Below are 13,660 nucleotides of genomic sequence, written 5' to 3' on the forward strand. Positions count from 1 at the left end.
GGACCCTGAGATCATGACCCAAGCCGAAGGCAGACGCTTAATGACTCAGCCACCCAGGCACCCCCAGACTTCTTTTTTTTTTTTTTTAAGATTTTATTTATTTATTTGACAGAAAGAGATCACAAGTAGGCAAAGAGGCAGGCAGAGAGAGAGGAGGAAGCAGGCTCCCTGCTGAGCAGAGAGCCCGATGCGGGACTCGATCCCAGGACCCTGAGATCATGACCTGAGCCGAAGGCAGCGGCTTAACCCACTGAGCCACCCAGGCGCCCCAGACTTCTTTTTAATAGATACCAGTTGTATTGGCTTTGGGCTCATTTTAATGACCTCATTTTAGCTAATGACGCAGTGTCACATTCTGAGGCATGGGGTGGTGGGGTGGTGGTGGGATGGTGGCTAGTGCTTGAAGAACCCATAATAAGAATTTGCCAAGAGTAGCATCGGCTAGTACCGTGAACACTAGTCATGACTAGTCATGGAGGGAACTGGGCTGAAGTTCTGACTCGGACTCCAATATAGCTCAGTTGCAAATTGATCTCTTTTATAACCTCTTGCAGAGGTTATAAAATCCTCATGGAGGATTTTTGCAGCGGTAGGTCGTCTTGAAAGATCCTGGAGCCGCACCCAAGAATCAAACAGCACGCCTCCACTGGATGCAAATTGCAAGAGGTTTATTGGTCACACAGGCGCCTGCGGACGCATCAGCCTTTGTGGGCTGAGCGTGCCGGACTAAGTTGGGGAGCAGATTATATAGGGCAAGGTTGGGGTGGCGGGAAGCGAGTTTACAGAAGCAGATGCTTGGTTACAGGAGTCTAATTGATTAATTTGATTCAGGCATGATTGGGCGTTGGGGTCAGGGCGTTCTGGCGGTTCCTTGGGACAGCACTCTGGAAAGTCCCGGTACATTTCGTTTCTCATTTGTCTCTCCTTTTGACAGACTGGGTGACCACAGACAATGTGTTGCCATCAGGCTATGGGGACAATAGGTTGCTAAAACAAACCTTACCAAGGAGGAAGGGGGTCTTTCAGTCTTAAGTGTGTGGTAGTGGATTATTTGTACAAAGGACTTCCCTGTTATCACTGTATTTACGGAGTAGAGGGCCAAGCAGAAGTCTTGCAAAGTGGATGAGCAGGAAAATTCCCTGGATATGTTTTAAGGTGTGTCAATTGTGACTGTTTTAAGATGTGATTAATAGGATTCACTTTAAGGTAATGGGAGGAGAGCACTGGTAGAGTAGACAGACCAGTATCAGCCATGAATTGAAAACTTGTGAGGCTACAGGAGGTGGGTATAGTAGGGTTCTCTATTTTTGTTTATGAAAATTTTCAAGCTATTAACTAAAAGCCATAGAATTCGATAAAAATTGTGTCTGTTTATCTGTAACAGCAACTGCAAAGTAGACTTTGGCAGCTTTAAAAAGTGAATAGGAGGGGCGCCTGGGTGGCTCAGTGGGTTAGGCCGCTGCCTTCGGCTCAGGTCATGATCTCAGGGTCCTGGGATCGAGTCCCGCATCGGGCTCTCTGCTCAGCAGGGAGCCTGCTTCCCTTCCCCTCTCTCTCTGCCTGCCTCTCCGTCTACTAAAAAAAAAAAAAAAAAAAAAAAAGTGAATAGGAAATTTTAAAACATGTATTGTAACTGAGACAGCATAAACTTTGTTCCCAAGGTTGGAAACAGCACACAATGGTATTGGTGCATGGAACCTGGATTTTTAGCCCAGTTTAAAGGAAGATTGAAGATGGGAGAGTGGCTGTCTTTCCCACCATTAAGATGCTTCAGCATGGCCTGCCTTTTTCGGGGGACTATTAAGTTTCATAAGGACACAGCAGTGTTCTGGCTCATCACTCTAACCCCAGCATCTAGTGTGGTGCCTGGCACGCAAATGTGGTCTCTGAGCATTCACGCGTGTGCACAGTCTCGGAGGGAGAGAGAGAGACATCTTAAGAAGCTTGAGGACGGTTTGCTCTTTGCCTTGTGCTGTCAGTCTGCCAGCTGCAGATGAGAAAGATCCTCTGAGGTTAGGATTTGATCCTATAGCAATTTTTTTTAAAGATTTTATTTATTTATTTGACAGAGAAAGATGACAAGTAGGCAGAGAGGCACAGAGAGAGAGAGAGAGAGAGAGAGAGAGAAGCAGGCTCCCCGCTGAGCAGAGAGCCCTATGCAGGGCTCAATCCCAGGACCTTGGGATCATGACCTGAGCCGAAGGCAGAGCTTAACCAACTGAGCCACCCAGGTGCCTCCATAGCTATTTTTTTTTTTTAAATCATAAGTTTAACTTTTTAGTTTTGCAATAGTGAATTTATAATCTATTTCTAAATTTAAATTAGCACTTAAGGATGTATATTTGGGGAGACCAGTTGCCGCCTTCTTTTCATTGTACATAGCTCCCCTCAGGCCATATTTTCCCTGAGTGGAGGAGCAAGAGTGACAGCTCATTTTTAAAGCTCCCTCATTTTCCATGGGCTCCCCCAACACTATGCATTACAAACAAGGAAGCAAATTGCATTATTAAGAAGATAAATAATAAATTCATATTGAAAATACATGCAGAATTTTTCCCTTTTATTTTGTTCCTTTTAATTCCAGTACAGTGAACATACAATGTTAGTTTCAGGTATATAATACAGTGATTGAACAGTTCTGTACATTACACTATGCTTACTATAATAAATACACCCTTAGTCCCCTTCACTTTACCAATTCCTCCCCAACTCCCCCCAAACAACTTCCATTCTGATAACCATCAGTTCTCAAGAGTCTGGTTTTTTGTCTTCTATCTTTGTTACGTTGTTTTGTTTCTTAAATTCTACATATGAGTAAAATCAGATAGTATTTGTCTTTCTCTGACTTATTTCACTTAGCACTATATCCTGTAGATCCATCCGTGTTGCTAATGGCAAGATTTCATTCTTTTTTATGGCTAAGCAACATTCCATTATATGTATACCACATCTTTATCCATTTATCTGTTGAAGGATGATTGGGCTGCTTCCACAGTTCAGCTATTGTAAATAATGCCACATTAACATAGAAGTGCACACATATTTTCAAATTAGTGTTTTCATATTTGGGTAAATAGTGTGATTATTGGATCATAGGGTAGTTCCATTTCTAATTTTTTGAGGAACCTCCATACTGTTCTCTAGTGGCTCCACCACCAGTTTGTATTCCCTCCAACAGTCCATGAGGGTTCCTTTTCCTCCTTGCCAATGCTTGTTGTTTCTTGTGTTATTTATTTTAGTCATTCTGACAGGGGTGAGGTGTGAGGTGGTATTTCACTGTAGTATTGATTTGCATTTCCCTGATGATCTGTGATGTTGAGCATTTTCTCATGTGTCTGTTGGCCACCTGTATATCTTAGAGAAATATCTGTTCATGTCTTCTGCCCATTTTTATTTATTTATTTATTTATTTTTAAGATTTTATTTATTAGACAGAGATCACAAGTAGGCAGAGAGGCAGGCAGAGAGAGGGGGAAGCAGGCTCCCCGCTGAGCAGAGAGCCCGATGTGGGGCTTGATCCCGGGACCCTGAGATCATGACCTGAGCTGAAGGCAGAGGCTTTAACCCACTCAGCCACCGAGGCGCCCCCTTCTGCCCATTTTTAATTCAGATTTTTTTTGGGTGTTGAATTATATAAGTTCTTTGTATATTTTGGATACGAACCCTTTGTTAAGATTTGTCATTTGCAAATATCTTCTATTGAGTAGATTCTTTTAGTTTTGTTGATTGGTTCCTTTGCTGTGCAGAAGCTTTTTTGATGTAGTCCCAATAGTTTATTTTTGCTTTTATTTCCCTTGCCTTAGGAGACATATCTAGAAAAATGTTGCTACAAAAAGAAAGTTGCTACAGTGTCGGAGATACTGTGTGTGCATCTTCTTCGAGGATAGTTATGGTTTCAGGTCTCACATTTAGGTCCTTAATCCATTTGGGGTTTATTTTTGTGTATGGTGTAAGAAAGTGGTCCACTTTTTTTTTTTTTTTAAGATATTTTTTATTTATTTGACAGAGAGAGAGAGAGAGGTGTCACATGTAGTCAGAGAGGCAGGCAGAGAGAGAGGAGGAAGCAGGCTCCCTGCTGAGCGGAGAGCCCGATGTGGGGCTGGATCCCAGTCCCCTGAGATTAGGACCTGAGCCGAAAGCAGAGGCCTTAACCCACTGAGCCACCCAGGCGCCCCTGAAAGTGGTCCACTTTTATTCCTCTGCATGTAACTGTCTAGTTTTCCAAACACTATCTGTTGAAGAGACTTTTTCTTTTTGCATAGTCTTGCCTCTCTTGTCAAAGATTAATTTGACTGTATAATCATGGGTTTGTTTCTGGGTTTTCTGTCCTCCATTGATCTATGTGTCTGGTTTTGTGCCAGTACAATACTGTTTTGATTACTACATATTAGTATTATTCCTTGTTTTGGGGGATTGTAATAACCTCAGTTTGGGGGGATTGTAGTAACCTCAGTTTTGTCTTTCTCAAGATTGCTTTGGCTTTTTGGGGTCTTCTGTGGTTCTATTCAATTTTTAAGATTATTCTGCTCTTTGAAAAATGCTGTTGGGATTTTAATAAGGATTGCATTAAATCTGTAGATTGCTTTGGATGGTAAATATTTGTTATTCCAGTCCATGTGCATCCACATGTGGTGTTTTATTATTTTTGGTGCAATTGCAAATGGGATTGTTTCTTTAATTTCTCTTTCATTGCTTCATTATTAATGTGTAGAAATGCAATGGATTTCTGTGTATTTTGTATCCTGCGACCTTACTGAATTCATTTTTTTTTTTAAGATTTTATTTATTTATTTGAGAGAGAGAGATCACAAGTAGGCAGAGAGGCAGGCAGAGAGAAAGGGGGAAGCAGGCTCCCTACTGAGCAGAGAGCCCGATGTGGGACTCGATCCCAGGACCCTGGGATCGTGACCTGAGCCGAAGGCAGAGACTTAACCCCCTGAGCCACCCAGGCGCCCCCTTACTGAATTCATTTATCAGTTCTAGTAATTTTTTGATGGCATATTTAGGTTTTTTTTTTTTTTTAAAGATTTTATTTATTTATTTGACAGCCAGAAATCACAAGTAGGCAGAGAGGCAGGCAGAGAGAGAGAGGAGGAAGCAGGCTCCCCGCTGAGTAGAGAGCCCGATGTGGGGCTCGATCCCAGGACCCTGGGATCATGACCAGAGCCGAAGGCAGAGGCTTGAACCCACTGAGCCACCCAGGTGCCGCTCTTTAGGGTTTTCTAAATATAGAATCATGTTATCTACAAATAGTGAAAGTTTTCATTCTACCTTACCAGTTTGGATGCCTTTTATTTCTTCTCTGATTGCTGTAGCTTGGACTTCTGATACTGTTCAACAAAGTGAAGGTGGTGAGATTAAACATCTTTGTCTTGCTCCCGACCATAGGGGAAAGCTCTGTTTCCTCGCCATTGAGTATGATGTTTGCTGTGGGTTTTTCTTTTCTTTCTTTTTTTTTTTTTTTTAAGATTTATTTATTTATTTGACAGAGAGAGAGAGAGAGATCACAGGCAGGCAGAGGTGAGGGGGAAGCAGTGCCATTTGGGGTTTATTTTTGTGTATGGTGTAAGAAAGTGGTCCACTTTTTTTTTTTTTTAAGATATTTTTTATTTATTTGACAGAGAGAGAAAGAGAGAGGTGTCACATGTAGTCAGAGAGGCTGGCAGAAAGAGGAGGGAAGCAGGCTCCCTGCTGAGCAGAGAGCTGGATGTGGGGCTCAATCCCAGGAGCCTGAGATCATGACCTGAGCCGAAGGCAGAGGTTTAAAGCACTGAGCCACCCAGGCACCCCCGCTGTGGGTTTTTTCAAATACTGCCTTTAGTATGTTGAGATAGGTTTCTTCTAAACTTAGTTTGTTGAGGGTTTTTATCATGAATAGATGTTTTGCTTTGTCAGATGCTTTTTCTGCGTCTGTTGAGATGGTCATGTAGTTTTTATCCTTTCTCTTGTTGATGTAATATGTCATGTTGACTGATTTGTGAATATTTTGAACCACCCTTTTATCCCATGAATAAGTCCCACTTGATTGTGGTGGATGATTTTTTTGGATTCAGTTTGCTGATATTTTGTTGAGGATTTTTGCGTCTGTGTTGAGATGCTGGCCTATAGTTCTCTCTTTTTGGGGCGCCTGGGTGGCTCAGTGGGTTAAGCCGCTGCCTTTGGCTCAGGTCATGATCTCAGGGTCCTGGGATCGAGTCCCGCATTGGGCTCTCTGCTCAGCAGGGAGCCTGCTTCCCTCTCTCTCTCTCTGCCTGCCTCTCAGTCTACTTGTGATTTCTCTCTGTCAAATAAATAAATAAAAAATCTTAAAAAAAAATGAAAATATAGTTCTCTCTTTTTGGTAGTGTCTTTATCCAGTTTTTATACCAATAGATAATGCTGTCCTTATAGAATGAATTTGGAAGTTTTCTTCCTCTTTTATTTTTTGCAATAGTTTGAGAAGACTTTTCTTTTTTTAAGATTTTTATTTATTTATTTGAGACAGACCACGAATAGGGCAGGGGATGCAGAGGCAGAGGGAGAAGCAGACTGGCCACTAAACAAGGAGCCCAACACAGGTATCATGGCCTGAACCGGAGGCAGATGCTTAACCGACTGAGCCACCTAAGCGCCCCGAAAAGACTAGGTATTAACTCTTCTTTAAATGTTTGGTAGTGTTCACACGTGGTGCCATCTGGTCCTGGACTTTTGTTTGTTGGGATTTTTTTTTTAGATTACTGATTCAATTATATTGCTGCTAATCAGTTTTCTCAAGTTTTCTATTTCTTCCTGATTCAGTGTTGGGAGGGTCAGGGTTTCTAGGAATTGATTCAGATCTTGTAGGTTGTCCAATTTGTTGGCATATAATTTTTTTTTAATAATATTGTAATCCTTTATATTTCTGTGGTGTTGGTTATTTCTTTTCTTTGATTTCTGATTTTCTTTGAGTCCTCTTTTATTATTGAGGAATCTTTTCAAAGAACCAGCTCGTGGCTTCAATAATCTGTACTAATGTTTTGCTTATTTCTGCTCCAACCTTTATTTTTATTACGTCTGCTCCAATCTTTATTCTTTTTTTCTAGTTTTGGGTTTTATTTGTTCTTCCCTTTTAGCTGCTTTAGGTATAAGGTTAGGTTGTTTGGGATTTTTCTTGCTCCTTGAAGTAAGCCTGTATTGCTGTAAACTTCCCTCTTAACAATAGATTTTGCAGTGTCCCAAAGATTTTGGATGCTTATGTTTTCTTTTTTCTTCATGTGTTTTTTAGTTTTCTCTTTGATTTCTTGGTTGACCCATTCATTGTTTAGTAGCATGTTTTTGACCTCCATGTATTTGTGTTTTTTCCAGATTTTTTCTAGTGGTTGTTTTCTAGTTTCATAGTGTTGTGGAGGGAAAGACACATGGTATGGTTTTAATTTTAATTTGTTGAGGCTTGGTTTGTGGCCTAATGTGTGATCTATTCCGGGGAATGTTCCATGTGTACTTGAAAAGAATGTGTGTTTTGCTGTTTTAGGATGGAGAGTTCTAAATATATCTGTTAGATCCATCTGGTCCATTGTGTCATTCAGAGCCACTGTTTCCTTGTTGATTTTGTTTGGATGATCTGTCCACTGATGTGTGGACACTTGAAACACTGATGTGTTTTAAGTCCCCTACTATTGTATTACATCAATTACTTCATTTTAATTATTAGCTGCTTTATGTATTTGGATGCTTCCCAATTTACAATTATATCTTTTTAAAAAAGTTTAAGTAATCTCTGTACCCAGTGTAGAGCTGGAACTCACAACCCTGAGATCAAGAGCTTGTTGGATTTGTCCTTTAAATTATATAGTGTCCTTTGTCTCTTGATACTGTCTTTTTAGTCTCTTTTGTCTGATATAAGTGTTGCTATCCCAGCTTTCTTTTTACTTTAACTTGCATGTCAATGGTTTTCCTTCCCTTCACTTGCAATCTCTGTGTGTCTTTAAGTCTGAAATGAGTCTCTGTAGGTATTGTGTAGATGGGTCTTACCTTTTAACTCGGATTCCATCACCTTCTATCTTTTGATTGGAGCACTTACTCCATTTACATGCAAAGTAATTATTGATAGGTATGTACTTACTTTGCTACTTGTTTTATGGTTGTTCTTGTTCTTCTCTGTTCCTTCTCATTTTCTGTCATGGTTTGCTGGCTTTCTGTAGTGATGTAGTTGGGATCCTTCTTTTTATTTTTTTGTCTATCTATTAGTTTGTTGTTCCATTAGGTTTATATATAACATCTTTTGCATATAGTAGTCTGTATTAAACTGATAGTGGGTTAAGTTTTAACCCAGTCTTCTCTCCCCTGAACGTTTTGGGTATACGGTGTCATACTTTACATCCTTTTATTTTGTGGATTCCTTGACTTATTTTTATAGATACTTAATTTTACTGCTTTTGTGCTTCCTACTTTTCTTACTACTACTTGACTTTCCACTCAGAGTCCCCTTTAACATTTCTTGTAGGACCGGTTTAGTGGTCATGAATTCCTTTAACTTTTTGTTTGTCCTGAAACGCTTTATTTCTCCTTCCATTCTGAATGATAGCTTTGCTGGACAGAGTATTTTAGGCAACAGGTGTTTTTTTTCTTTTAGTACTTTGTTTTCTTTTCAGCACTTTGTCATGTCACTCTGCTCTGGCCTATAGTTTAAGTTTAAAAATCCACTGATAAGGCATTTGGGGTTTCCCTTGTAACTCTTTTGCTGATTTTAAAACTCTTTATCAGTACTTTTGCCATGTTAATTATATTGCTTCTTAGTATGGAGTTCCTTGAGTTTTGTTGAGGATGTTCTGGTGGCTCCTGGATCTTAAATTTGTTCCCTTTCTTAGATCTGGAAAGTTTTCAGCCATTATTTCTTGAAATAAATTTCCTGCCCCCTTTTCTCTCCTTCTTTGAGATACCTGTAATATGAATGTTACTATGCTTAAAAACCTAATTTCTTGGGGTGCCTGGGTGGCTCAGTAGGCTAAGCCTCTGCCTTCAGCTCAGGTCATGATCCCAGGATCCTGGGATCGAGCCCCACATTAGGCTCCCTGCTCAGCAATGAGCCTGCTTCCCTCTCTTGCCTGCCTGTCTGCCTACTTGTGACCTCTCTCTGTCAAATAAATAAATAAAACGTTTAAAAAAAAAAACACAAAACTGATTTCTTTAGTCTTCTTTTTTTTTGTTTTTTTTTGTTTTGTTTTTGTTGTTGTTTTTTTAAGTTTTTCTTCTCTTATATTCAGCTTGATTGCTTTCCATTACTCTTTCCTCCGGGGCACTGATTTGTTCTGATTCCTCTCATCTATTTATTCCATTATGTTTTCAATTTCAGTCACTGAGTTTATCTCTGGTTTTCATGTTTCTATTTCTTTGTTAAGCACCTCACCAAGATCAAGTCTTTGCTCACATCTACTGAGTATCTTCATGACTATTACTTAGCTCTTTGTTTTTAAATCTTGCTGTGATTTGTCCTGGTCTTTCATTTGGGACATGATCCTCTGACTCTTCATTTTATCTAACTCTATTTCAGTGTGTTAGGAAAGTCAGCTACTCTCCTGCTCTTGCAAGTAGTGGCCGTATGAAGAAGAGGTGCTGTGGTGTCCTCCTGCACAATATGCTCTGTTCACCAGTACCTGACTCTTCAGGGCTATCTCCTACGTGTGTTGTGTGCACCATACTTTGCCTTCCATCCAGTCATCTGCAATGGCTCTCTTTGCCACTTGTGGACAGGGTTTTGTCCTCATGGTGTTAGTGGGCCAGTCTGGGGGCCACCCTGGGCTTGAGTCAGACCAGGTGTTCACTAAAGATGCAGCAGTTATGGAACTGGCTGTTTCTTTTCCTGTGTTGTCCTCTTGAGATGCTTTCATTGGCAGGTGGGGCCTATAGTCAGGCCTGATGTCTGCCCTGAGTCCACTGCTGGAGCTATGGCTGGCGTATGTGGTTGTCTTCCCCTCTCCTGAGGGCGAGAGTCACTGTGGAGCAGTGCTGGAGCCTGTCAGGGCTGCTTGCACACTGCCAGGCTTGTGACACCACTTTGGATGGGCTCTGGCCAAGGGCACATTGGAGGGGGCAGGTCTGTAGGAAATAGTAGGGATGGAGTATGCAGTGCCATCCATTTCCCAGCTGTGCATGCTGATCCCACATCTGTTTCTAAAATGTTAGCAGCTAGCCATAAGGGAAGCTTGCTGAACACAGTTCAGTTCTGAGAAAGCCTACATTTGTGGATTTGTTATAGTACTTTTCAAATTTTTTTTAGTGAGCTCTAAAGTAATGGATTTGCTTTACTGAAATTTACCAGTAATAAAACTATTAAAAATAAGTTAACAGTCATTAGATCAGTGGTGTTTATTGCAGAATGACAGACTTTATTACTAGCTTATCCACTATTTATATTGACTATCACCTTTATAACTTCAGAGCTGGACTAGAATTAAAAGCATCAGCATTCAGTAAACAAGGAAAAGGTGAGTATTTCTGCCATTTTTCTTTAATGTGTTTAACATGTTCAGAATCCTTGTTAAAAAATGTCAAACATTTTTGTAACAGAGAAAGACTCTGGGCTGATACAGCAATAACAATGCATAAACTTTTAAAATGTCTATTCTATAATTAAATTTCCTTTAAAACACTATGGAAATTTAATAATGACAATTTTAAAAATAATGAACCGATGGGTTTAATGTTGTCTCTTAAGTTTTATGTCCACGTCCAGAAAATAATGCAGTAAATCTGATTAACATTTGTTTTAGTGGAGAATTACTGAGGTTCATGTAGAAACAGATTAAGGGATGGTCCGACTATTAATCATACTGACACAGAAAAACCATTAGGCAGCTTGAGGACTTCGGTAATAGTGGAGAGTCTGAACTGAAATACTGACTGCAGGACGTGTAGGTCCTCACACAGGTGCGATAGTCTGACATGCTTATTAAATAGCCTCCACGTAGTTGGCGGGCAGCATGCCGGTCCTGCCCGTCCTCTGCACAGTGCCGTACATCCAACCTTCATCAATCGCTTGGACATTTACAATAGCATCTCCATCTCTGAAGGACACCTCATCTGCATCAGCAGCCATATAGTCGTACATGGCACGGAAGATTTTCTATTTATAGGATGAAAAAAGGTAAAAAAATTTTGTATTAGATTTTCATCAACCAACCTGAATGCCTAATTTTAAGATCTCTTTTGACTTACTCCACAAATTTAAGTTGGACAAAAGAGAATGTGCAGCTACCACCAGGAAGGTAAATATTTGGAAATCATTCATCTGGTAAGGGATTACCATCCAGAAAACACAAAGAACTCCCAACCATTCAATACTGGGAAAAGGTGGGAGGGGAGGAGGGAGGCAAAGGATCTGCATTCTCCAACGGAGATGTACAAATAGCCCATAAGCTCCTGAAAAAAATATTTGGCATTACTAGTCTCAGGGAAAACCACAATGAAATACCACATGACACATTAGAATGGTGATAAAAAGAAACAATAGCAGGTATTGAGGAGGATGTGGAGAAATTTTTATAAACTGCAGATGGGAATATAAAATGGTGCAGCCATGTTGAAAAGAATTTTGGGGGCTGCCTGGCTGGCTCAGGGAGTTAAAGCCTCTGCCTTTGGCTCAGGTCATCATCCCAGGGTCCTGGAATTAAGCCCCACATCAGGCTCCCTGCTTGATTTGTAATTCTTTTAGGGTCCATTTCTGGACTTCATCTATTTTCCTACCTATTCCCCTGCTAAATCCATATTTAATGATAAATAGCTTTATAGTACATTAAAAATGTGGTAAGAACATAGCTCTCAAGTGTGTTTACAACTGCAAAATAAAATTTTTAAAATTCTAACAATTTGTAGACAAAAAAAAAAACAAAATTTGAAAGTGCCCAAGTTTCCTTCGTAAATGCAGGTACTCGTTAGTAATTTGGTATGTAACTTGCATATTTTTTCCTAGTATCCCGAAATATACACACATATAGTCATATTCGAGGATAGGTTTCCCCTTCCCGCCTACATATATAAAATGATTACTCTGATTAATACTCTGACCTATTCTTTCCATTTAATATAGCTTCAGGGCTTTTCCGTATAAATATAGATTGATAGACTTTTTACCGCTACAAAGAATTCTGTATTTTAGTAAGATCACAAATTAGCCATTTCTATATTTCTAGACATTTAATTGTTAGCCATTTTTCTTACACTAATCCCCTAATGTTTGCCTTTAGGCAAATATTTTAGAAAAAACTTTTATTTTTTTTATTTTTTATTTTTTATTTTTTATTTTTTAAAGATTTTATTTATTGATTTGAGAGACAGACAGTGAGAGAGAGCATGAGCAAGGAGAAGGTCAGAGAGAGAAGCAGACTCCCCATGGAGCTGGGAGCCCGATGCGGGACTCGATCCCGGGACTCCAGGATCATGACCTGAGCCGAAGGCAGTCGTCCAACCAACTGAGCCACCCAGGCGCCCCTAGAAAAAACTTTTAAAGGTGAAAGGAGTAAGTCAAGTGGTACGTGCATTTTAATTTTTTAAAAAATTTGCTACCATAATAATCTAATACTTATTGTTTTAATTTTTATATTCCTGGTTTGCAGTTATGGTAGATATCTTTTTTGTTGGCTATTTCTGTTTCTTTTGCTGTAAGTTGTAGAATCTTTTGCTTCCAGGTCTTTTTTATTTTGACCAGAAGGAGAATAATTTGCCAATGAATTTTTTTGAGTGTTAGGCTCTTTTAGCTATAAATCTTTTTGTTATGTATGCTGTGACTATTTTCCCCCAGTTTGACATGTTTTTGTTATAAAAAATGTAAAATTTTATGGTCAAATATGCAGTCATTTCTTTTCACATTCTTAGGTTCTAGAACCTGTTGAGGAAGGCCTTTCCTGTCCCCAATACTATAAAATTAGTATCTACTTTTCTCAAGTATTTTACAATTCTTATTTTTTTTCCCCTGTTGATTTGTAATCCTTTTAGGGTCCATTTCTGGACCTCATCTATTTTCATATCCCTGCTAAATCCATATTTAATAATAGCTTTATAGTATGTTTTGCTCTTATCCAGTTAATAATTTTTTTAAATATTTATTTATTTGAGAAAGAGAGAGAATGAGCAGGGAGAGCAGCAGAGGGAGAAGGAGAAGCAGGCTCCTGGCTGAGCAGGGAGCCTGACATGGGGCTCGATCCTAGGACACTGGGATCATGACCTGAGCCAAAGGCAGATGCTTAACTGATTGAGCCACCCAGGCTCCCCCAGTTAATTATTTTCTATTGTCTTTTTCAAATTAGATCATTCTTTAAAACAAATATAAGGATTAATATATATAATGCTTCTAGGATTTTGACTGGAGTTGCCTTGCATTTATGATTTCAGGAGAGATGACAACTTTATAAGATTCTATTCCTGAAATATAATGGGTCTCAATACTTGACATCTTTGTCTTTTAGTAAAGAGAGTTTTCTTCATGCAAATATTTTTTTCATATAAACACTTACACCTCAACCCTGAAGAATTATGTTTTTGTGGCATTGTGGATGAATCCAGGGTTTTAAACTAAGAGTTTTTAAAGCAGTCTGGTGAATTGTAAGCATGATTGATTTATCTCTTCAATATAGTAACAAGGGAGGTCTAAGGTAATGACACATTTATATGTGTGACACATGCACACATGTACATATTCTTTTTTTTT

The 13,660-nt window shown here is 39.5% G+C and overlaps 1 protein-coding gene across 1 annotated transcript in view; it reads right to left on the reverse strand.

Annotated features, from left to right (window-relative positions):
- Positions 1-10,655: 10,655 nt before the first annotated feature.
- NEB (nebulin) overlaps positions 10,656-13,660 on the reverse strand; it is a 207,157-nt gene continuing 204,152 nt past the window's right edge. The window contains exon 147 of the mRNA XM_044242061.1: positions 10,656-11,080. Coding sequence (XP_044097996.1) covers positions 10,907-11,080 — 174 coding nt within the window. The 3' untranslated portion in view covers positions 10,656-10,906. The remainder of the gene's footprint in view (positions 11,081-13,660) is intronic.

Source organism: Neovison vison, chromosome 3, assembly GCF_020171115.1.
Source record: "Neovison vison isolate M4711 chromosome 3, ASM_NN_V1, whole genome shotgun sequence".
Taxonomy (NCBI): Eukaryota; Metazoa; Chordata; class Mammalia; order Carnivora; family Mustelidae; genus Neogale; species Neogale vison.